Source organism: Vicugna pacos, chromosome 20, assembly GCF_048564905.1.
Source record: "Vicugna pacos chromosome 20, VicPac4, whole genome shotgun sequence".
NCBI lineage: Eukaryota > Metazoa > Chordata > Mammalia > Artiodactyla > Camelidae > Vicugna > Vicugna pacos.
The window spans coordinates 27,796,799-27,821,919 of record NC_133006.1 but is presented as its reverse complement, the minus strand read 5'-3'; the positions used below and the strand labels follow the sequence as shown (position 1 = coordinate 27,821,919).

Here is a 25,121-nt window from a genome sequence, read left to right as displayed (position 1 = left end):
GCAGCGGCTGCACCTTGGGCGGCCGCGCAGGGTCGCGCAGTGCCGGCCGCTCAGCCACCGTCCGGCATGAAGGGCAGGGATCTCGCAGCTGCCTCCTCTTCGCTGCAGCTCCATGGAATGCCTGCGGGGCCTGGCCCAGCTCCTGCCCCACGCGGTGGGGCTGCCCCGACGCAGCCTGTGCGCTCTGGCCTTGGGCCTGACTCCTGGGGTGTCCCAGGTTGCCTCCTGCGGTCGCGCCGCCCAGCTGTTCGGAAGGAGGCGGGCCGCTCCGCTCTGCGGGCCCCGGCGGCTCCGCGTGGCAGGTACTGCTCTCCCCACCGGCCAGTCCCGGGACGCCGGCCTTGTGGTGACCCCAGGGCCCGGACCCGAACGCCTAACCCCACATGGTTGTGGCTGCCCGCCCCACGTCCTACTCCGGCGTCGGCCTCCTGGCCCGCCCTTGAGCCCCCCAGTGTTCTGTCACCTTGCATAGGCCCGCGGGCTGGGCTGCGTCCCACCAGCCCCGGACGCCACTGAGCATCGCGCCCAGTGTCCTGTCCTCCCCAGCGCCTCTCTGCAAATCTCCCGCCTCAGTGCGCTTGTAAGAAGGATTTTTTTAAAACAAGTTTCACTTTTACCCATCATAATAGTGCTGAAGCCAGAATTGGGCTACATGCGTGAAATATTTTTATAAGGATTCGGTTCTCTTATGGACACATTTATACAGTTGTCCAGTTGCTCGGGTAAGGGTTGGAGGCGCATCTAGAAGTGAGGCTGAAGTCTTTGAGACTTAATGGGGAGCATTGCTCCTGAGAAAGTTCAGACTTTGTTTTCAAGTACCGTGTAAATCAGACAGCCAAAGTGTGTGTGTGTGTGTGTGTGTGTGTGTGTGTGTGTGGTGTGTGTGTGTGTGTGTGTGTGTGTGTGTGTGTCGGGGTTGGGGGAGAGCCGGGAGAAGGGGGTAGCTGAGTTATTTATTTTTAAACCAAACGATAAACCATGATGGTGAGAATATGGGTGCTAATATTGCCCAGAAACGAAAGACATTAAAGTGTATGGTTTCTCAAGAGTACCGCACTGTCATCAAATAAGTTATCTGGGTTGTATTTTAAAAATGCTTCCAAAGTAACTCACTGTTACCACCTCCTGCCCCTAACTCATTCGGAGAGTCTTTCCGAATTCGGTTACATTTCATATTCCCTTCTTTGATAAATGCTTGGGAACCTGGTTTCAGCCCATCAATTGTTTCAGGACAAACATTGAAATTCAGGATCTCCGTCCTGGTAACACTTGATTTAATTTGTGACTGATTAGCAAATGCTGGTTTATAGCTCTTTATAGCGCTTTAACCTTTATTCAGCTGACCCTGATAATGATTTATATTTTGTAAAAGGCAACCAACAAACCTCAGATGGTAACCAATTACATGTCTTTAAATGTGTGTAATAAATAGGAAGGAATAAGATCTGAAAAAAAAACTAGTAAGACAGTCTGAACACCTCCACGTACTGTGAAATTTGTATCTTAGCTCTGTGTGAAAACCAGTCATATGATCACAAGGAATTCTCTAATTCTTTCTTCAGGTGAAACTCACCGGTTTAGAACTTCTGATGTCTCTCAAGCCACCTTAGCCAGTGTAGCCCCAGTGTTTACTGTGGTGAGTATGTATGGTCTGTTTGATGACTTACAGAAAATATTTCCCGTACTTTTTAAGTTAACTGGGTTGGACTGGTCGGCCAAGACGTGACTTACACCGTTTTATAATGAATCATTTAAAAGTCACTGTCTGTTTTGCTTGAGTTGCCAGCTAGATTTGCTTCACAGCACTCTTGAAACGTTGCTAATGATTGTGGAGCTTCTCTTGATACCAGAACAGGGGATTCAGATCACAGTTGAGAGCTGCTGCTTTGAATACTTGTGATTTCCCCAGAAACCTATAGAAGGCCTTGAAGGCTGCTAGCCGCCAAGGGGCTTGGACCTGTGCTATGCATCATGCAGCAGAAGCATTTTGAAGGCAGTGCAGTATAACGCTTAAGGGTGCGTGCTTTGAAGGGTTGTGATCTCTGCAACTTTCCCTAAAGCGGTTCAGAAAGAAAATAAATGAATGAAATAGCAGGAACAATGTGTATCACACACGTATTTAGAGAAAAAAATAAGGCCATTGGGGCAAATGTTAAAGAGTGACTAGATAGTTACATGGGAATTGGTTGTAATATTCTTCATTTTTGTAAGCTTTTAGGTTTTTTTTTTAAAGTTTAATTGTTAAAAATGTGCTTGCTCTCAGCCAGAGTTCCTAAATTCCGATCTCAGCTCTGTCTCTTACTAACTGGAAGGGCTTGGACAAGTTATAACATTTTTGTGCCTTAGTTTTCTCATCTATAAACTGGGGTAATAGTACCTGCCTTATAGAATTGTGAGGTTTAAGTAACGTATGTAAAACCTCTAAAATACTAACTCACACGTGGTAGGCATTCACTATATATTAGCCATTTTATCATCATTATTACTTAGGCTTATTAACATAAGAATTTTTCTTTGTAAGCCATACAGAACAAGATAACCCCCAGAATTACATGTGAAAGTTGTCACTGTTATTCACTGTTCTGGGGGAGTTAGCCAGTTTAATTAAACAAGAATACAGTATCAGGTGTTAAATATGAAAAGAAGGTTCTCTGCAGGTGAAATCATTGTCTACCAAGAGCACTTAAGAAAATCAATTGATGCTGTTTGAAATAATGTGAATTACATTACAGGGTAAACAGTTTTTTTTTAAATCATAGTTTGTATGATTTTTTAATTAGAAAAAAATTCCATTAAAGGAAAAAAATGATATATATTGAAATGCAAAAATATTCAAAAATATATTGTTAAGGTGAAAGTGGAGGAGAGACTATAAAGAAGCATGTGTAACATGAATATTTAATTGGAAAAAGTCTGGAAAGACATTCAGTAAAGTATTAGCATGGTTTTCTCTAAATTTGTCATTTCGGGTGACCAGAGTTTTATTTTACTTTATTGTTGAGTTTTCTGCAGCAGGTATGTGTATTTGTGAAAAAAGTTTAAGAAGGAAAGCTAGTCTGTGTTATACAAAGCATAAAACTTCCCTTGATGGAAATTTCCCTTTAACTCTGTTTTATGGTACTCAAATATTCTTACCTTTGCTCACGAGCAGCAAGGTGAAGTGTATATTCTCGGGTTTTATTGTGTTATTATTAATGCCACATGCATTTGTTTCCATGGTAATAACCCAGGACTTAGATTGTACCTAAACTATATGTTAGAGTATGTCTTTCTGAAAATGCATATTTAAAAGTAATAAATACAGCCCAGCACATAGTGATTCATTAAATATTATTTGACATCTTCAAACTTGATTGTGCACAAGTATTACAGAAAAATGTTCCTCTCTGCTTTTCAAGAAATAAGCACGATTACTGCATCATGTCCTCTCTTCAGACTATCGGAAGAGGCCTTTTCTGTAAATACTGATTCTGCAGTGCCCACCAGAGAGACTTCATAGCCTCCCGTGGATACTTATATTCACAAGATAAGCCACACTGGGTCCCATCTATTCAGAAGGATAAAGGGTAGGAAATGCAGAAGGGCAGCATTAGGTGTTTTCTCTTAAAAAGAACTTCTTACAGCCATCCAGAGGCTTCTCAGTGACAGCTCAGGAACAAGGAGAGGGTATTCTCAAAGGTAGGTGTGAGGTCCACCTGGCTTGGAATCTCCATGCCCTCTAGTGACAGCATCTCTTGTAACCATCTCAGAGGCATATCCAGGGCTCCCACGAGGAGCATAGTTACGGGAGGTGCCACACAAAGGGAAGGACAGAACTGTGGCTTCCCACCAGGTGTCTGTGATCTGCTCTTAATCTTCCCAGCCCAGTGCAGTCTGCCTACCAGTCGCTAGGCATTTTTACTGTAAGCGATGTTGCCTAGTAACGCAACTGGTACTCCTTTGTCAGATCTCCAGAGGAGCTGAGAGAGAAAGTTAATCCAAGGTCACATGGCCCAGCAAAGAAAAAGGAGGTCATTTTAACCCTAACTCATAACTAAATTTAACCTAAAGAAGGGCAATTATGGCTTTTTTCTGCATTTCAGAATTTGGGAGATATTATCATAATACCATAAATAGTATACTAATTTGGGAGGAAATAATATTTTGTTTTTATTGTCTCTTTTCAGACAAAATTTGACAAAGAGGGAAAGGTTACTTCTTTTGGTGAGTATCTTTAATTTTCTTTTAAATTACTCTTTTAATCAGTGAATGAACTTGATGGAAGTCAAGAAAATAAGTGTTTGGAGTAGACTATTCTTTGCATATATGAATGTGTTGGAGGAGATATTTCTTCAGCATTTGCCAATCAGTCCTAATTGGAACTGACAATATCTGAACTATACTGGAGTTTTGGGGGGTGTTTTGGGGTTTTTTTGTTTGTTTGTTTTTTGGTCAAGAGCTACTTTCACTCTAACAATGTTAAAGGAAGCATGTAGGCTGCTGTGCAGCTGAGAGAGAAACACTCTTTTCCCTTTTCTCTTCTTAGTCTCCCTTTCACTGCCCTGGTCCTCAAGTTCATCTTCTGCTGTAGCATGCTGAGGGTGGAATCACATAACACGGCTGACACTGCAGTGGGGGACGGCAGACAGGAGGGGAGGGGCACTGGATGGTGCTAGGGTGGACCTCTGCCAACAGCAGTTACTTTCCAGATGAAACTAAGCATTACTTTACTATCTGACGTCAGGTGCAGGTTTCGGGTCTCCCATGTACTTCCCACCCCATGATCCTGTTCCTGCTGTTGCTGAGAGCTCAGTGGAGTATTTTGGGTGTTTTTGGCTCAGTATCCCCTTCAAAACATTGCTCTACTTAAAGCTTTGTCATAGATGTGGTGTTTAATACTACGCTAATATAACCAGCATCATTTCTTGAGTTTTATTTCAGGTAGGAGAGTCTAGTGTGAGAACTTCCTTTATTTTCTCATTTTGTACTAGTCCAAGAACAAAGAAAATTGAACTTATCTATTCATAGTTTTAAATTGCTAAAGATAATGTAGTGAGGAAAAATAGAAATTGTAATTCTGTATAATCAATATTTTTTAAAAACATGAATCTAAAGCCAGAAATTGCTAAAATGCAGAAAAGAGGAGAAAAGAATAATTAGAGTTTGACCAGCTTTAGCCTGAGTGTGTTTTAGAGGTGGAAATGGGTATTAAAAAGATCCAATTTAGCTTTGGTTTCTGGTAGTAATACAAGATTATCTTAATGCTGGTGGGAAGGGTACTCTGATACAAAAATCTGTGCTCTTCAGTCTTTTTATTGAATGTAATTTTTTTTATAGAAAGGAAGAAAACTGATTTATATCAAGAATTAGGTCTTCAAGCCAGAGATTTGAGGTTTCAGCATTTAATGAGCATCACAACCAGAAACAATAGGATTATCATGAGAATGGAGGTAAAGGACTTTATTTAATCTACGTTTCTCCACCGCAATCTTGTAAAAGTTATTTCCTAACTATCTCAATCAATAGCTAGGTTAAAAGTAATTTTGTAATAAAAATAGCTACGTGAGGCATAGGCTGTTTTATAACAACATGTTGTGTGTTGTGAGGAGTAGAGCTCATTTTACGTGGATTCGGTACATTTGCTCAGCAGGCGTAACATTTCATGTTGGAAAGGTTCTGACTGCAGTCTCCATCCTCCCTGTTAGAATTCAGTATCTAGTTTCTGAAATAATAGGAGAAAGAATATTTCTTGATTTATAATAGACATTTTCAGTTATGTGTAATTGTAGTGTAACTGTAGCTACAAGAATATATTTCTGGTTTTCCAAACAGCCCCGGAATATCCTTACAGTCTATCATCTTAATTAAAATTATTATTTTTATGGAAAGCTTTCTAAAATATATTGTATCTTCCCCTGCCTACCCAAGAGTTCACCAAATATAATTTGACTTTCCTTCAGTGATTCAGAATTATTATGAAAATTAGTTGTTTTGGTGGGCTCAAGTTGAGGGTTCAGAAATAAATGAAGGGACGCAGGTTTCAATGGTAGTGGCCCTACGGTGGACACACGACTTGCTTTCTTCAAAAAGTCTTTGATGGCAAGTTTTTGTCCACTTATCTAGAATTAATTTTTTAATTAATTCTAGTATTTTCCCAAGTGATTTTTCGCCATAGAACATTCTTCAATTTTATTAGCTATAGCTAGCACCTTTCAAAACAGTACCTCTGGTGAAGAGAGAGAAAAGTATATGATAAAGCAAATTTAACAGAATGTTAATTATTTCACCTAAATGGTATGCGTATAGGTATTCACTGTATAATTTTCCAACTTTTCTGAATAAAAATGTTCCTATTACATTTGACCCTTAAACTACGCAGGGGTTGGGGGCGATTAGCCTCCCCACAGTCAAAACTCCACGTGTAACGTATAGTCCCGGTTCCTCCCTGCCTCATCTTCCACATACTGGGATAAACCAACCGCAGGTCGTGTGGTACCATGGCATTTACTGTTGAAAACAACCTGCATGTAAGTGGACCTGCACGGTTCACCCAAGTGTTCAAAGGTCAGCTGTAAAATGTTGGGAAGATGTGAAAGATATCACTAATACAGGGGCCACAGGCTTCCCTTCTGTGCTGCTCATCTAACATGAAAGAAGGCAGGCTTTCTCTTTAGAGTAAATTTTTAATTTCATAGTGTCCTAAATTAGAGCACTAAGGCTCTGTTTCATCTTTATCATTTCAAATTAGCTTAATATGTTTTGGTGATGTTTAAAAAAGAAAACTTTCCCATTTCAGCCAAACTAATCATGATTAAACTAAATCTTTTCTAAAAGTTTGCTGAATACCTGACTTTTAAGAAGATCTTACCTTGTTTCCTTTGTTCTCTGTATTTCTCATGATTACCCTGAAAGTCCTAATAAATAACATAATTTGTTTAATTTTAGTTCTGTTGAGAGTTCTGTTGAGAAAGGCTTCCTTTCTTTAAAAAAAAGTCTTGATTTTTCTTGAGAAACCAAATAAACAGTGATTTGGTTTAGGCTTAATCCAAAATTAATAGAGTATTAAATCCTATTTTGTGAATGTTATTTTTCTTCCTACAACTCTGCAATTTACATGTATATGTATTTTTGCATATGTGTACATTATCTACATTTTTTTTTTACAGTATTTGAAAGCTGTGATAACTCCAGAGTGTCTTCTGATATTAGATTATCGTAATTTAAATTTAGAGCAGTGGCTATTCCGGGAACTCCCTTCACAGTTGGCTGGAGAGGGTCAACTTGTCACATACCCTTTACCTTTTGAGTTTAGAGCTATAGAAGCACTCCTGCAGTATCGGGTAAGCCTGTTTTTATTTAGCTTCTTGAATTTTTCTGGCTTTACAATGCTATTGAGAAGGAGGACACATTGGTAATGTTCTGTTGGCACTTTTCCAAACCACCCCCTCCTATCAAATAAAAACATCTCTAAGGATCCTATATGGGGAAAGTACTTAATTCTCAAACTTTATGACCCAGTCACATAGATCTGAAGTCTGTAGGTGTAGTACATAGAGTCTCTGAGACAGTAATGTTATGACATTCATTGAAGCACATTTCAGGCTTTAGGTCCTTTGTTTAGTTTTAATAAATGTTTTTAGGGATGATAATTCAAAATTACTCAGCCATAAAAAAAGAATGAAATAATGCCATTTGCAGCAACATGGATGGACCTAGAAGTTATCATATTAAGTGAAGTGAGTCAGACAGAGAAAAATAAGTATCATGATATCATTTATATGTGAAATCTGAAAAAAAAAAAAGGTACAGATTTTATTTATAAACCAGAAAGACTCATGGACATAGAAAAAAACTATGGTTACCAAAGAGGGAGGGGGAGGGGAGTGATAAATTAGGAGTTTAAGATTAACAGATACACATTACTATATACAAAATAGATTAACAACAAAGGCCTACTGTATAGTGCAGGGAATCATATTCAGTTTCTCATAATAAGCTATAGTGGAAAAGTATCTGATATATATATGTATGTATATGTATAACTGAATTGCTTTGCTATACACCTGAAACTAACATTGTAAACTAACTACACTTCAATAAGAAAATAAAATTTAAAAAAATTAAAAGTTTTAACCAAAATACTTACTCTACATATGATATAAATGAACATATCAAAAAGTTTTGACTGTATTCCATTTTATTTTCTAACTGAATTTAAATTATATGTCATGAAACTTATTATACATGATAAATATTAGAGCACAAATCTTTCTTCAAATTATCCTAATACTTTCCAAATCATTCTTTGACTTGTTTGTACAGTCCTTTGAGGTAGCTAAATAATACTCCTGTTTGACATAGGAACCATGTACATACAATACTTCTAATGACTCCTCCATTAAACTGATAATCATTGAGTGTCTGGAGATTCTGTCAGGCTCTGAACAAGGCTGGTCACTGCTTCCCTGGCCCCCACAAATCTCTCATCATCTCCCCCTGCCCCCTTAGTCAGGATAGTATTGTTCAGAACCTGGCTGCATGGAAGAGTCGGTGCCAGGAGCATGTTACCCAGAGCAGGAGAAAAAGATGGGAGTAGAGGGGACATGAGATGGGTGGGGATTGAGTGAACCTGGCCCCCTTTGTCTGCCTTCATATACTGAGGGAGTAGGAGATGGCCCCACTTGGGTTAACTAGGCAATAGCACTGGCTAGCACCAGCCAATGAGATGGTGACTGGTCGAAGCCCACTTACTAAGCAGAGGAAAAACAGAGGGAAAGAAAAGAAGGTACAGGCAATGGTCAGTGACAGCTACACAGACTGAGCAGGCTCTGAGGAGCTCATGCTGGGATAGACAGTATATGTTGGACTTTATAGTATTAATTTACTTAATTCAGCTACTATTATGCCGGTATGGAAGTATTTTAATATTTTAACAACTAGTGTATCTATATCAATGCATACCTGCAGATTGATTCCTGCTGTGCCTGTATTAACTTGTGTGATAAGTATACTTTTGACTTTACAAATTTGTTTGTAAAGTCAGGAATGTTTTGGTTTTTGAAGACTTTTGTTCATAGGAGTTTTGAACTGTGTCTGATTTACAGAAAACATAGGTATTGTTTACCAGATATAAAGCTTCTGTTTTTAACCACAGAATGGCAGATTTTATTTTAATAAGTCCTCCGTTCCTTTCATAATAAGTATCTGTAGTGGGGATGGGAATTAATTCCCTGCCTATTAAATACTAGCCTCATAGCAATTTTATGAATGGCTGTCTTTTAACCTAGGAGATCTGGGTTTTGACTCATCTGGAATGGGCGTTCTAGCACTGACTATGTTCTGAATGTTACCAGCCTTCCTAGGTATTACAGATTGCTGTATTTAATCAGAGGATTCACTGACCCTGAATATTCTAAAAAGATTGTTTTAATTCTTATGAAAGGTCATGTTGTTAATCTAGATCAACACCCTTCAGGGGAAACTTAGCACTTTGCAACCACTGATCCTTGAGACATTGGAAGCTTTAGTGGATCCCAAACATTCTTCTGTCGACAGAAGCAAACTGCACATCTTACTACAAAATGGCAAAAGGTAAATACGAGTGATTTACCAAGTTGGGAGTCAGACACAAATGTCTTAAACTTCTTTTTCAGTAGTCTTAACAATGAAATGTTTAACATAAATGCAGATCCAAAATTAGTGTAATTATTACCTGTTTTTCAAATACCAACTAGTCTTGCTAATGGTAATAACATTCTTACTTTCGGACTTACTCTTAGTGACTTCACTGCCATATTTGGTTTTCATTATTATTAAAATTGTCTGTTTTCATACCTTTTTTTGAAAATACGTAAGTAGCCTAGGTGGGAAGTTGAGCTACAGGGGGCACATAGACAAAAACTATTTTGTATGAAATGTTGTGGTTTTATCAGGCTCTTCTCTGTATGTGATCTCATTTCATCCTGTCAGCAGTCCTGTTCAGCAGTTGACATTGTCCTCATTTTGAAGATAAGAAAATTGAGGTCTAGGTTACTTGTCTAAACTTATACAGCTACTAAATGGCAGATCTAAATTCAAATCCAATTTTCTCTCCCTCCAAGCTCCGTTTTTTTTTTGTTTATCATAATGCATTCCAGAATTTAAGAATAATATTTTAATTAATTTGTATTAACATGCCCTCAGAATTTGTACCTTCTAAAGTCCCTCCAGAAGTTACCAGTTGAAATTTCTAAATCAGTAGTTCTTTGTCCAGAATTGTTAGGATGTTTTTATCATATTGTACCATATCAAATAGTCTGTCTCTGCAGTACTTATAAAGAATAAAAATAAATTTGCAAGCCAAGAAACTTAAATCACATTGATTGTGTTTCTGAGATAAATAATATATGCTGAAAATTATGTTTATGTTATTGATTAACTTTACCATTTAATGTAGTTTTTGGTTTGGCAATTGATTCTCAGCCTACATGGTAAATATCAAAAAAAATTTTTCACAAGTCAGTGTTTACCATGGTATAAGTGGATCTACTTGATACGATACCCTAAAAAAGCACTATTCTTATAAAATGTTTTTATAAGTTTATGCTATTGTTCATTCTTGTGCAACTACTCTTACAGCCTGTCAGAGTTAGAAACAGATATTAAAATTTTCAAAGAGTCCATTTTGGAGATCTTGGATGAAGCAGAGATGCTGGAGGAGCTCTGTCTGACAAAGTGGAGTGACCCGCAAGTCTTGTAAGCACACAGTCATGCCTTGTTAGTTTTTCTCTTAGTATCAGTTGTCTTTCTTTTCTTCAGGATGACTTTTCATAGAGGACATAACACTTTTCTGGAATAGAGGATGTTGGTGCTTTTCATCCCTAATTATTTCACCATTTCCAGTGCCCTATTGCATCTAATTGAATGTAATAAGGATTTATTAAGTACACTGTACACAACACTGTGCTGGGCTTTGATGAATGTAAAGATAAACACCACCACCTTTATCTTCAGAGGACTGACCACCAAAGTAACACACACATCTACTTGAAAAACTTACCACGAGAGTATAGTGCAAGAGAAGTGAAATCCATGAGCGGGGCAGCGGGGTGTGTGGAGTGCAGGGAAGTGAATCAGACACTGGCACGAATTCTCTAAGTCTGGTCTAATATAAAAGTGCTTTCATCTTATAAACCTTTCATCTCTTATGAATGTAGAAATCATTTACTCTTCCTGTGTACACTCAAGTTTAAATGTTTACTCTTTAAATACACCAAATATTTCATTTTTGTTCTTTGTAGATCAGTATGAGATGTTAATACAGACACCTTTGTAAATGTGCATAGTATCCACAGTGTGTACAGATTTTTTTAAGCATTTTAAGAAATTAGTTTTCTGTATTCTTTTTTTGAGGGGAAGTGGTAATTAGGTTTATTTATTTATCTTTAGAGGAGGTATTGGGGGTTGAACCCAGGACATGCATGCTAAGCATGCACTTTACCACCTGAGCTATATCCTCCTCCCAGTTTTCTGTATTCTAGTAAGGAAATATGAAAATAAAAATGGCTCTGTAACACTCAGTGCTACAGCAGATAGATACTGTAGCAGAAACTTGAACACTTGTAACTCTTGCTTGCTTTGCTTATTAGGCCAATCTGTCTTTAATATGGCTTATGATATAAGTGTCTTTTACAGAATACTTCATTTCCACTTATCCTCCTCGTTAGGGTAGAGGGTAACCAAAAGCAGACAAAATAACTGTGTACTGACATCATTCAAAAATGTTTTTCTTCATATATGAAAATGATGTAATATATTCACCTTGGAAGGGAACTGTTCTTTATGTTCAAAACTTTGTGGTTTTGTTTCACCGGATAGTGGCTTGGAATTTGCACTAATTCATTAGCATTTACCTACCTACATTTTTCTGTAACTGGTAGCCTGTGTTTGCGTGAGTGTCCCTGGGATACAGGGAAGCTGTGCTCTCAGCTTACCTGTGTCATGTTTAGGACCAGTTGGCAAAACCACTCAGACTGGCCTCAGTCACAATGATAGGAAAGGTACAGACTTGTTTTTTTCACTGGTAGCTGAATATTATGTGCTAATTCAGGAAGTTTTGTGGTACTAAATGTATGATGCACATATTGGGGGCATGTTAATTATGTTAACTTTTAATTAAAGTGAAAAGAGCAGTGCTGGGATTGACCATGCAGAAGAGATGGAGTTGCTGTTGGAAAACTACTACCGATTGGCTGAGGATCTTTCCAATGCAGCTCGGGAACTTAGGGTGCTGATTGATGATTCACAGAGTATCATATTCATCAATCTGGACAGGTGAGGCATTGTATAAAACAATCAGCAAGCATTTTCTCCATAAAATAATTATAATGTGATAAAGCTTTTAAGGAAAGCTTCATCTTCCCATTTTGGAAGGAATTATACCATCATTATCATCTGTAACTATTAAACGGAAGTGTCTTTTCTTAAGGTGTACATTCCATGCATGTGGTCTGTAATAGACTGTTGAGTGAATTTGCTGTGTGTGGTTGGTGGGCCTTTCTGCTCTAAGTGCTTGCTCTCCTCTCTAGCCACCGAAATGTGATGATGAGGCTGAACCTACAGTTGACCATGGGAACCTTTTCTCTCTCACTCTTTGGACTCATGGGAGTTGCTTTTGGAATGAATTTGGAATCTTCCCTTGAGGAGGTGAGAATATATTATTTCATTAATCCAGGGGTTGTTTTTAATGTTTTGAAGATCTTTTCTTAATGAATTTTAAAAAGAAAGTCTTAACACGTATACTCCCATAGTGAAATAAAATATACAGATAATCCCACACTTTCCATTTGCTGTGTTCCTTGAATTTGCCGTTGCTTGTTCAAAGTCTGCAAAAGATCATAAGCTCCCTGAAGCAAAGTCAGTATTAGTCCTTTTAATGCTCCTTATAAGATGTAAAAGAAAAATAAATGTAATATTTATTCATTCATCTTACAAACATGTTTTTTAGTGCCTATTATACAGTAAACACTGCTTCAGCTGTGGGAATATATCACTGAGTCCCTGTCCTTGAGAGACTCAGTGACAGTTACATAACAGTGGAGGAGAGAGAGCGTAGACAGATCCGTCATATGTTAGGTGACAAGGGTCGTAAAGAAAAATAAAGCCAGATAAAGGGGTAGAGACTTAGCCGGAGGTGGGACGAGGAGCGTTTAGAGATAGAGCAGTCTTCTGAGTGGGTGACGCTAAAGCAGAGGCCTGAATGGGAAGAAATGGGGAGGCCTGGGGGGAAGGTGTTCTAAGCAGAGGAAACCCCACATGTGACGACTGAGTCAGGGATGAGCGGAGCTTGTCCAGGGAACAGCAAGAAGGCCGGAGTGCGTCAGGCAGAGAATGGTAGGGAATATGGTCTAATGGACAGACGAGAGTGAGAGCATGTGGATTTGCAGAGCATTGTAGGGGTTTGGATTTATCTTAAGTGTGGTAGGAATCTCTTGGAGGTTTTTGAGCCCAAATATAGACTAGTAAAAAGTCCAGTAGTCTCCAGCATATCTTATGGGACATAGACCAGCCCTTGACATTCTCAGAAGGTACTTCCAAAGAGCTTTGCAAATTCCCCAATTTGTGACTGCAGAACTCTTTGTACAAGTTGCTGTCTTCTTCCCAAATCATGTTTAAGAATTGTGTTTCTATACATATACTCTACAAGCTAACTCCATGTTATACTGTAATATTTTCTCTAAATGCCTATTTTCAAAAAAAAAAAATTTTAAGAATTTTTAGAAATTTCTTTGATAGTTCCAGCATATGCAGTCCTTGGTATAGAGCAACCTGGTTATAGTGAGATGTGAGTGGAAAGCAGTGAGCTAGGCTTGCCCCACCAAACAGAAATCAGATCAGTGCCCCACCAGAGTCACAGATTACGTCTCCAGGTTTCCATGTCCATTAAGTCTGTGAATGTCAAAGGTCTCTATTCCTGTATAAATAGAGTTGTTAGGGTTAAGATTTATAGTGGTGAACCTAAGATGGAAAAATCTTCTTCTTTTTAAGATAATATCAGGTTATTTCAAGAACAGTCGAATTCCTAGATAGCCTTCACCCATATTCTTCAAACAGCAACATTTTATCATATTCACTCTATCATTCTATCAATATATACATACTTTTTCCTAAATCATTTGAGAGTAAACAACAGATGTGATGTCCCTTTACCTCTAGACATTTCAGTTGTTTTTTTTTTAATTGACTTCATGGTTAAATACACCATTCTAGTTGATTTTTTTTTGCTCTCATAGACATAATATTTTATTTCTATATACATTTTTTAAAATTTACACATATGTGCTATTCATTGTTTCTAAGAACAATTTAGAGCTTTAGCTTTTTAAACTTACATAGTTATCAAAGGAATAAAGCCAACCACAAAATAAGAATCAACAGAATGCAGTAATCCAGTCATAAAGGGCAGCCAAATGTGCTTACACATATTCAAGAAATCAATCATCTAAGTTATAAATAATAAATAGTTTGTGTCCTTTTTTTAGATTCCACATTATAAGCAAGATCATATGGCATTTTTCTTTTTCTTTTTGGCTTCACTTAGAGTGATGATCATAAGGTCCATCCATATTGCTGCAAATAGCATTTTATTCTTTTTTATGTCTGAGTAGTATTCCATTGTGTATATATACTGCATCTTTATCCAGTCATTTGTTGATGGACATTTAGATTGTTTCCATGTCTTGGCTATTGTAAATAGTGCTGCTATGAACGTTGGGGTACATGTATCTTTTTGAATCGTATTTTTCTTTGGGTATATGCTCAGGAGTAGGACTGCTGAATCATATGGTAGTTCTATTTTTAGTTTTTAAGGAACCTCCATACTGTACTCTATAGTGGCTGCACCAATTTACATTCCCATCAACAGTGTAGGAGGGTTTCTTTTTCTCCACACCCTCTCCAGCATTTATCATTTGTAGACTTTTTAATGATGGCCATTCTGGCTGGTGTGAGGTGATAACTCATTGTGGTTTTGATTTGCTTATCTCTAACAATTAGTGATGTTGAGCATCTTTTCATGTGCTTGTTGGCCATCTGTCTGTCTTCTTTGGAGAGATGTCTGTTTAGGTCCTCTGCCCATTTTTTGATTGTGTTGCTTGTTTTTTTGATAGTAAGATGTATGAGCTGTTTGTGTATTTTGGAAATTAGTCTCTTGTTGGTCACATCATTTGCAAGTATTTTCTCCCATTCTGTAGTGTGTCTTTTCATTTTGTAGATGGTATCCTTAGCTGTGCAAAAGCTTTTAAGTTTAATTATATCCCATTTGTTTATTTTTGCTTTTATTTGCTGTGATTTATGTCCAAGAATGTTCTGCCTATGTTTTCCTCTAGGAGTTTTATAGTATCTGGTCTTACATTTAAGTCTTTAATCAATTTTGAGTTTATTTTTATATATGGTGTTAGAGAATGTTCTAATTTCAGTCTTTTACAAGTAGCTGTCCTGTTTTCCCAGCACAACTTATTGAAGAGACTGTCTTTTCTCCATTGTATATTCTTCCCCTCTTTGTTGTAGATTAATTGACCATAAGCGTGTGGGTTTATTTCTGGATTTTGTGTCTATTTTTGTGCCAGTACCATGCTGTTTTGATTACTGTAGCTTTGTAGTATAGTCTGAAGTCAGGGTGCATGATTCCTCCAGCTCCATTTTTCTTTTTCAAGATTGTTTTGGCTATTTGAGGTCTTTCGTGTTCCATACAGATTTTAACATTTTTTGTTCCAGCTCTGTGAAACATGTCGTTGGTAATTTGATCTGTATACTGCCTTGGGTAGTATGGCCATTTTAAAAATATTGATTCTTCCAATCCAAGAACATAGTTTATGTTTCCATTTGTTTGTGTTGTCTTCAATTTCTTTCATCAGCATCTTAAAGTTTTTGGAGTACAGGTGTTTTGCCTCCTTGGGTAGGTTTGTTCCTATGTAATCTTTTGGTGTGATGGTAAATGGTATTGTTTCTTTAATTTCTTTTTCTGCTATTTCATTGTTAGTGTATAGAAATGCAACTGGTTGCTGTATATTAATTTTGTATCCTGCACCTTTACCAAATTCATTGGTGAGTTCCTGTAGTTTTCTGGTTGCTTTAGGGTTTTCTTTGTATAGTATCATGTCATCTGTAAATAATGATAGTTTTACCTCTTTGTTTCCAATTTGGATTGCTTTTCTTTTTTTCTTCTGTGCTTGCTGTGGCTATATCTTCAAACTATGTTGAATAAAAGTGGCGAGAGTGAGCATCCTCTTCTTGTTCCTGATCTTAGAGGAAATGCTTTCAGCTTTTCACTATTAAGTATGATATTAGCTGTGGGTTTGTCATATATGACCTTTATTAGGTTGAGGTATGTTCCATCTATGCCCACTTTCTGGAGAGTGTTTATCATAAATGAATGTTGAATTTTATCAATAGCTTTTTCTGCATCTGTTGGGATGATCATACGGTTTTTATTCTTCAGTTAATGTGGTATATCATATTGATTGATTTGCTGATACTGAAAAATCCCTGCATCCCTGGGATAAATCCCACTTGATTATGGTGTGTGATCCTTTTAATGCATTTTTGGAGTCAATTTGCTAGTATTTTGTTGAGGATTTTTGCATCTATATTCATAAGTGATATTGGCATGTAATTTTTTTATTATGATATCTTTGGTTTTGGTATCAGGGTGATGATGGCCTCGTGGAATGAGTTTGGAAGTGTTCCTTCCTCTGCAATTTTTTGGAATAGTTTCAGAAGGATAGGTGTTAACTCTTCGGAAAATGTTTGGTAGAATTCACCCATGAAGCCATCTGGTCCTGGACTTTTGGTTTTTGGGAGGTTTTTAATTACTGATTCAATTTCAGTACTGGTAATTAGTCTGTTCGTATTGTCTATCTCTTCCTGGTTCAGTCTTGGCAAATTGTAACTTTGTAAGAAATTGTGCATTTCTTCTACGTAGTCCTTTTTGTTGGCATACAGTTGCTTATAGTATCCTCTTATGATCCCTTGTATTTCTGTGATGTTGGTTGTAACTTCTCCTTTTTCACTTCTGACTTTATTAATTTGGGCCCCCCTCTTTTTTTCTTGATCAGTCTGACTAAAGGTTTTCAATTTTGTTTACCTTTTCAAAGAACAGCTTTTAGTTTGACTGATCTTTTCTATTGTTTTTTTAGTCTCTGTTTCATTTATTTCTACTCTAATTTTTATAACTTCTTTTCTTCTACTAACTGGGTTTTGTTTCTTCTTTCTCTTTGCTGCTTTAGGTGTAAGGTTAGGTTGTTTTCTTGAGATTTTTCTTGTTTCTGAGGTAGGCTTGTATGGCTATAAACTTCCCTCTGAGAACCGCTTTTGCTGCATCCCAGAGGTTTTGGATTATTGTGTTTTTGTATTCATTTGTCTCAAAGTATTTTTTGCCTTCCTCTTTGATTTCTTCAGTGATCCATTAGTTGTTTAGTAGCATATTGTTTAGCCTGCATGTGTTTGCAGTTTTTGCCATTTTTTCTTGTAGTTGATTTCCAACTTTATAGCATTGTGGCCGGAAAAGATGCTTGATACAATTTCAGTTTTCTTAAATTTGCTGAGGCTAGCTTTGTAGGCCAGCATGTGGTCACTTCTGGAGAATGTTCCACGTGCACTTGAGAAGAATGTGTGTTCTGTTGCTTTCGGATGGAATGCTCTATAGATATCAGTTAAGTCCATCTGGTCTAATGTGTTATTTAGGGCCTGTATTTCCTTATTGACTTTCTGTCTGGATGATCTGTCCATTGATGTAAGTAGGGTGTTCAGGTCCCCCACTATTACTGTCGAGTTCTCCTTTTATGTCTGTTAACAATTGCTTTATATATTGAGGTACTCCTGTGATGGGTGCATATAAGTATTGCTACTCCAGCTTTCTTTTGGTTTCCATTTGCATGGAATATCTTTTTCCATCCCCTTACTTTCAGCTTGCATGTGTCTGTAGCTCTGAAGTGGGTCTATCCCGTGGTGAATGAGGCTGGTCTAGAGGCTTATGCAGGTTTCCTGGCAGCAGGAGTCAGTGTCTGCCCACTGCTGGGTGAAGCTTGGTCCAGGACCTCTGGTGTCTTTGTGACTTAGGAAGTCTGCTGATGGGTGGGTCTGTGTTCCCCCCCAGTATGTAGTTTGGCCTGAAGCTTCCCTACTGGCTGCTGGGTGGGACCGGGTCTTGGTGCTATTGATCCGATCAAGACGTCAGCCTCCAGGAAAGCTCAGGTAGATGAACACTCCCAGAATGTCTTGTCACCAGTTTTTATGTCCCCTGGGTGAGCTGCACCTGTCCCCTACCTCCCCAGGAGACCTTCCAAAACCAGCAGGCACATCTGGTCCAGGTTCCTCTAAAATCACTGCTCCTGCCCTTGGACCTGGCACACACGAGATTCTATGTACACTTCCCAAGAGGATGAAGTCTGTTTCCCCCAGTCCCGTGGGGCTCCTGGAGCTAAGCCCTGCTGGCCTTTAAAACCAGGTGTCCTGGGGTCTCCTCCTCCCAATGCTGGAACCCCGGGGTGTGGAGCCTGAAGAGGGGCTTAGAACGCTCGCTCTTGCGGGAGGGCCTCTGCCACTTAATTACTCTTCAGCTTGTGGGTCACCTATCCAGGAAATATGGGGGTCTGATTTTATCGCAAGCATGCCCCTCCTACCGTCCGGCTGATGTTTACTCTTTGTTTCCAGTTGAAGAGGATCTTTTTCGCTAGGATCCAGTCTTTTTTTTTTTTTTTGGTGGATGTTTAGCATTCAGTTGTGACTTTGTTGTAGTCACGAGGAGAGGCAAGCTCGTGGTCCTACTACTCTGCCTTCTTGATCGGAAACCCCTCAGTATATATTCTTTAAAAACACAAGACGTTCTCTTACACAACCACAGCTCAGTTGTCAAAATCAGGAAATTAACATTGAAACAACACTTTTTTTGATCTGTAGACCCTAGTCAGATTTCACCACTTGGCTCAGTAGATCTCCTTTATCTAATAGAAAATCTGGGTCATGTGTTGCATGTAGTTCATGTCTCCTTTAATCTAGGCCAGTTTTTCGGTCTTTGTGTTTTCATGGCCTTGATGTTTGCAAAGAATGCAGGTCAGTTATTTGGGACTTGATACTCTTTCTTCGTCGTTAGACTGGTTACACGTTGTGTCAGTGTGTTCTTCACATTGAATCCCATCAGGAGACCCTTGATGTCAGTTTGTCTCCCTGCTAGTGATACCAACTTTGATCAGCTGATTGAGGTGGTGTCTGCCAGCTTTCTCTGCTGTAAAGTTTCTCTTTTTCTTTGTGGAATTAAGTACTGTGTAAGAACTCTTGTTAGTCATCAGATTGTCACCCTCTAGCTTTAGCATCCATGATCTAAAATTGATTTGTGCCTGAACCACATACTACAATGATGATTACCAAATGGTGATTTTCTGTTTCTGTTACTACTCCTTTTATTGTAAAGTAGAGCCTTCTCTTCTCACCTGGTTGTTTTTTCGCTTGTATCAGCATGGGCTCATGGGCTCTTACTTTAGTCAGTGAGTTATAATCTATCATTACTCTTTTATTTTGATGCTTAAATTGTCTGTCTAAGGAGTAGGTAGACTAAACAGTGGAGGAAATGGAGAGTTTGAAAGGTAGATATTTAAACATACGGAGTACTGCAGGGCATGCCCAAAGCGGAGGAAGTATTAAATCTCCAACCCTCAGACACTTGTCCCTTCCATTAATCTCCTGGAGGTCTCACACTGTGCTGTGTGTATGTTTTATTGACACAGAACTTTGAACTTGCTTTCCTCAAGTTTATCACATTTTGGCATTCCCAGACTTCTCATTTATAGAGCAAAACCAGTCTATAACAAAGAACAAACAATAATCTGGGTATGCTAAATCTCATTTAAGCATAAGTTTTACTTAATAAATTAGGGCCCTTTTCTGGAATAACTGGAAATGTGTTCATCCACAGTTAACTCACAGCAGTCTTCCTGATGGCTTGTGTCTAACATCTGACTTCATGTTAAAAGGAGGCAGATTTCTGCTCCATATGTGGCATGAATTTCCATCAGTGATTACTGATCATTTGTGCAACGACTGTCTTAGGGGAAAGTGAGCTCCCAATCACTGGAGACGAAGCCGTGGTTGATAACAACTAATGGCATAGCTGGAAATGAGACTCCTTCCCCGGGGGAAATTAAACATAAACTCTGTGATTCCGTGCATTAACACATGAACCAAAAGCATTACACTGCAAAAAAAGTAATAAAATTTTGAAAATGACAGCGAGGGAAAATGTTCACTATAAGTTAGAGGTTCCCAAACTTTTCTTGGTTCATGATGTTTTTAGTTTCTTAGTAATTTTTTCACAGCATCCCTGGACCAGAAGTTTCTTTTATTATGTTACAGTTTCTGTCATGTTACCTAACAGTTCCTTTTATGAAGAAGTTAGGTCTGAACAGCTTAAGAGTAGCACTTCTCGTGGTATTCCACAGATGACACTGTGTTATTCTTGAAAATTTGAAGTATCCTGGGGTGCTGTGATGCAAGGACATCTCAGGTCACAGTATAGCAACTGTGGCCATAAGTAAAACATTTAAGTTGTATGTCAAATGTGATTATGACTGTTAAAATTTGTATGCTTGTAAACAAAGACCAGAGGGAAACACAAAGTAAAAGCAGTTATGTTGGTTCATAGATGATCAAAGAATACTTATAATAATTAACTAATAAATACTAATAATAATTAACTGTGTGTTCTCTTTTAGGACCATAGAGTGTTTTGGCTGATCACAGGAATTATGTTTATGGGAAGTGGCCTGATCTGGAGGCGTTTGCTGTCATTCTTGGGGCGGCAGCTGGAAACGCCTTTGCCCCCTGTGGTATGAAGGGTCTGGTTCATAGCAGTAAGCAGAGGGGTTACAGCCACAGACTCTGAAGTCACACGGCCTGGGCTTAAGTTGTCACGGGCTTTGAGACCCTGAGCAAGTTACTTAGCTTCTTTAAGCCTCTCTCAATTTCCCCATCTGTCAGTTAAGTCAGTGTCATCTGCTTCATATTATTAAGGGGAGAATTAGGTAATATGTGTAAAGCACTTATTAGCACAGTGCCTGGCACAAGAAATAATAAATTTATAGTATGTGGAACACTGTGACAGGCATTGTATATTTAGACCAGTGTTAGTGATTCTACTACAGGTTTTGTCATAGCCAGAATTGCAGTATAGAAAACGTTTAAAGTGTTCTCATTAGGAAAAGATACAGAGTTTACCTTTTTCTTACTTTTCTACTTGTAGTTTGCACCCTTGCAGCAAGTACTCATGACACATACGTATGGCTTGCAGTCCTTCCCTTGTTTAGTAGTTAACATATCATTTTACTGGTGACTTTTCTTTTAAACAGACACAACTAAAATTATGAATTTTCTTGCTTTATTTAGATGGCCTCTTTACCTAAGAAGACCCTGCAGGCAGATAGAAGGCTGGAAATGAAACACAGCTTCAAGCCAGATGGACTTGGATCAAGCAGGAGTGTCCTAACAAACCGTTAGGAGCAGCCCGGTGGAAACTGGATTATTTTTTATGGTAGTCACAGGAAACTTCTGATACTTCATTATTTTCTTTTATAGAGTCAAAGAGACTTGGGGGAAAATCACTGACATTTAAATTACAATGCCTGATGATAAAAATGTTAGAGTAGTCACAATACTCTAATTTAACTGTATTTTTAGAATTCTGAGTAAAAAAGCAAAGTGCTTGTTTTGTAAAAAGGCCAAAATTCTATTTCTTACAAACTTAAAAAGCTGCTTTTATAGACATACGAGGTATGCAGAGATTAACTTAACACAGGAATAGATTGTGGTATTGATTTTATTTAACTTATATGTATCAACCAAAGTGCAACCTCGTGCCGAGCAAAGCCTGGAAACTTGACAAGCCCACGGTTACACAGTCAGGCAGCTGTAGTTCTTAGCACAGGGACTCACGGTCTTGTGAATTTCCTGACTCTCAGGTGACTAAAGCTGGCAAGAAAATATGTATGAACCTGAAACTGGGAGTTTGTGCTTAGGTCAGTTTTTGACACAACCTTATTTGCCCTCTTAACATGAATAAAAAGAAGGAAATGAAAATTTAGTATCAGCTTTATATAGATTCCAGTTAATCAAGATTTCACTTCCTCAGCCCATGAGACTGTTTTTCTTTGCTTGGCTATAATTAAAGCCTTTGGAAGTAGAGTTGAAAGAAAGTATTTCCATTCTGTTACTGTTTTATAGCTGTTTTGGTCATTCCCCAGTTTTTAGGATAGAAAAACTATCCTAAAATAGGATAGGGGAGAGGTGTGTAACCCCAAAAGGGAAAATGTATGTAGCCTCATTAATCTAAATGTCTAGACCTCAGAGGTTGACAGATCAGCTTCCTCAGATAAGAGTGTAGATAAACTTTAAAATTATGATACCTTTTTGTTTTCACAATCAGATTTGGGTTTAAAACAAATGTCTTCTATTTGTACGTCTCAAAGGTCCTATCCTACTTAACATCTTCTAACTTTTTTATATTTTCTGGAGGTTAAGTACAGTTATGCCGTAGAGCATTACAGTTACGTTTACCTCCAAAAATAGTATGTGTAGAAGATTCTAGCATGTCCAGAGCAGCTCTCGCACTACAAATGTAGTAATAAAATTAATACACATACCCTGACGATGTGGGGGGATACCTGATACCCTAATAGGTCATATGAGGAAGTTTAGGGGTCCATTTACCAAGTGGTTTGGTGCTGGGAATAAAAATGCTCTTCCACTAGCTGATTTGAAAGAAAACAAGTGAAATTCCAAGCAGTTGAGTCCACTCCCATGTGTGGTTATGAGAGGACATCAAAATGGCATGAAACAGGCCAGGCTGGTCTTGGAGCAGTGAGGGGCCGTGTGGCACCTCCTCGGAGTCAGTAGCACACCTGTGCCATGGCTGTTGGGATGTGAATGTGCAGCACTCTCTAGCGTCGTACATCTATCTGTTTGATGATTTTCAAGATCAGGTATCTTCAGCAACACTTAGATTTCACGGGGCCCTCCTCCTTGGCACACCTCAGAGCACTCTGCTGCTGTCTTTGATCTTCTGTTACTACTGTGAAATAGGTAATACTCCTTAACTGTGACATGAATAATTGGAAGTCCAGAGGGCAAAATTTGGTTTGACTAAGATCAGACATAGGATAGAATTTTGGTCTTTTTTTCTTTTCCGGTGTTACTTAAGTTTGTGGGCTTGGGTTAAATAATTTTTTTTGATGAGTCATGTCTCATTAGTAAAAGGGAGAATAAATGCAACTACCTCATAAGTCTGATAATGGGAAGTTACTGATGGTTTATAAACCTCTTGCAGGTGGTTAAATCAATTATGATTTCCGTATGTCAGCTAGCTCTGCTTTGGTGATAGCAGGATGCTTTTTACATTAAAGAACCCTCAGTAATAGCCTATGCCAAAAGTGAAGTTCATTTTAAATTTTGAATTAAAATAGGCACTGAGTACATTAGCTATTTGTAAGTAAGGTGAGAAGAATACCAAATACTCTGTTACGTGAGTGAACAGGCATTTGTATCCTGTTTAACGTGGACAAGTAGAAGGATTGATATTCTTAACAGATCGTCTTTGGAAGGGCTCTGAGAAAATGTGGCAAGAATAGATGTCATTTTAAGATGGTGTTAAGACTTGCTTTATTCTTGATAAAAGACTGATGAATAACCACTAAATATATTAAAAACCCATTTATTTTGGTAAGTTATTCTAAGAGTTATATATAGCTTTATGCTTTGGAATTGCAGTATTAAAGTCACACTTTAAATTCACGATTTATTTTCATCACTGTAGTAACTACACAGATGAAGCAAGGAATAGGAAATTCAGACACCTGTTTATCCCCAAACTCACATCAAAGCTCTTTATGTATGAGATACAGAGGCATAAACAATTCCAATCTTGAAGGCTTGGAGAAAGTTGTTGCATATACAGGTAATAGACCAAAATTCCAAATATGTAACTGTGTTCTGGTATCTTGAAATAAAGGTAATTTTGAGTTAAATTGTTGTATAGGTTCAGATTTGTGATGAGAGGTTAAAACCCTATGCGATACTTGTTTTTATTAAGTATTTCAGAATCAATGCTTAGGAGTACAGTTAGTGGAATAAAAATTTAATCCAGGTATTGGGATAATACATTAGACTGCCAGGTATTAGATTTTTGTGTGTGTGTATGCCAGGTTTTTATATACTTGCCATATGTGCAGTAGGAGTACAATTTATATAATCTATGTAATTTTTGAATATTAGGTTAGTATAGTTAAATATCCTATATGAAAATTTGATTTTAACTTTATACGTTTTAACCTTTTCTAGTGAAAAGATTGGTACTGAGAGCATGCCTTTACTAAAAGGCAGTGTCATCAGCTTGTTCTACACTCAGACCTGTCAACTTCTAAGTAAATACAACTAATTTCTGGTCCCCTAAAAATAAACTTTCTTTTGACTAAAAATGATTCTTCAGAGAGGTTGAGCCACCCATAATTGTTAACCAGAAACCAATGTTTGTGTACTTCTTGCTGTGCCATAGGGAACGGTGCAGCTAGTAAAACCTCTTTAGGGAAGACGAGACAGTCCCAGGAGGGACCCACAGGTGCTGTCTAGGTATGTGCCTGTTGTTTCCTGCATGTATCCTCCTCATGCTCACAACTGTAATTCTCCTGGCTTCTCTCTTTTTTTTTTTAAATACATATTTTTATTGAAGAATAGTCAGTTTACAGTGTTGTCAGTTTCTGGTCTACAGCATGATGCTTCAGTCATACAGGAACATACATTTGTTTTTATATTTTTTCACCATAAGTTACTGTAAGATTATGAATATAGTTCCCTGTGCTATACGGTATGAACTTTTTTATTTTATACATATTAGTATCTGCAAATCTCAAACTCCCAATTTATCCCTTTCCACCCCCTTTGCCCCCTAGTAACTATGTTTGTTTTCTATGTCTGTGAGTCTGTTTCTGTTTTGTAAATAAGTTCGTTTTGTCTTTTTTTTTTTTTTAGATTCCACATATAAGTGATAAATTGTATTTTTCTGGTGTGATAATTTTCTTTTGTATTATCTTGGTTTCTTTTTGGTTTTTGTGACTCTGTTGTGT

General features: G+C 38.0%; 1 protein-coding gene across 3 annotated transcripts; it reads left to right on the top strand.

Moving 5' to 3' along the window:
- On the top strand, positions 1-24,026 carry MRS2 (magnesium transporter MRS2). 3 transcript variants are annotated; one of them, XM_072945586.1, is made up of 12 exons: positions 1-302; positions 1,563-1,636; positions 4,167-4,203; positions 5,317-5,429; positions 7,146-7,319; positions 9,440-9,570; positions 10,597-10,713; positions 12,139-12,291; positions 12,546-12,663; positions 20,724-20,837; positions 21,394-21,538; positions 23,816-24,026. In XM_072945586.1, the coding sequence occupies exons 1-11, from the start codon at positions 113-115 to the stop codon at positions 21,502-21,504; spliced, it is 1,332 nt and encodes a 443-aa protein (XP_072801687.1). In that variant the 5' UTR covers positions 1-112; the 3' UTR covers positions 21,505-21,538; positions 23,816-24,026. The 3 variants fall into 3 exon arrangements, with proteins under 3 accessions (XP_072801687.1, XP_072801688.1, XP_006198668.1); XM_072945587.1 differs by having other exon boundaries at positions 9,455-9,570; positions 21,394-24,026; XM_006198606.4 differs by having other exon boundaries at positions 21,394-24,026.
- Positions 24,027-25,121: the final 1,095 nt, after the last annotated feature.

What these genes read in the sequence shown, in the direction of transcription:
- MRS2 (XM_072945586.1), top strand. Translation starts at nt 113, where the DNA reads ATGGAATGCCTGCGGGGCCTGGCCCAGCTCCTGCCCCACGCGGTGGGG. An exon ending in CCGGCGGCTCCGCGTGGCAG is followed by an intron (nt 303 to 1,562) that starts GTACTGCTCTCC and finishes TTCTTTCTTCAG; the next exon opens with GTGAAACTCACCGGTTTAGA. An exon ending in TGGAATCTTCCCTTGAGGAG is followed by an intron (nt 12,664 to 20,723) that starts GTGAGAATATAT and finishes GTTCTCTTTTAG; the next exon opens with GACCATAGAGTGTTTTGGCT.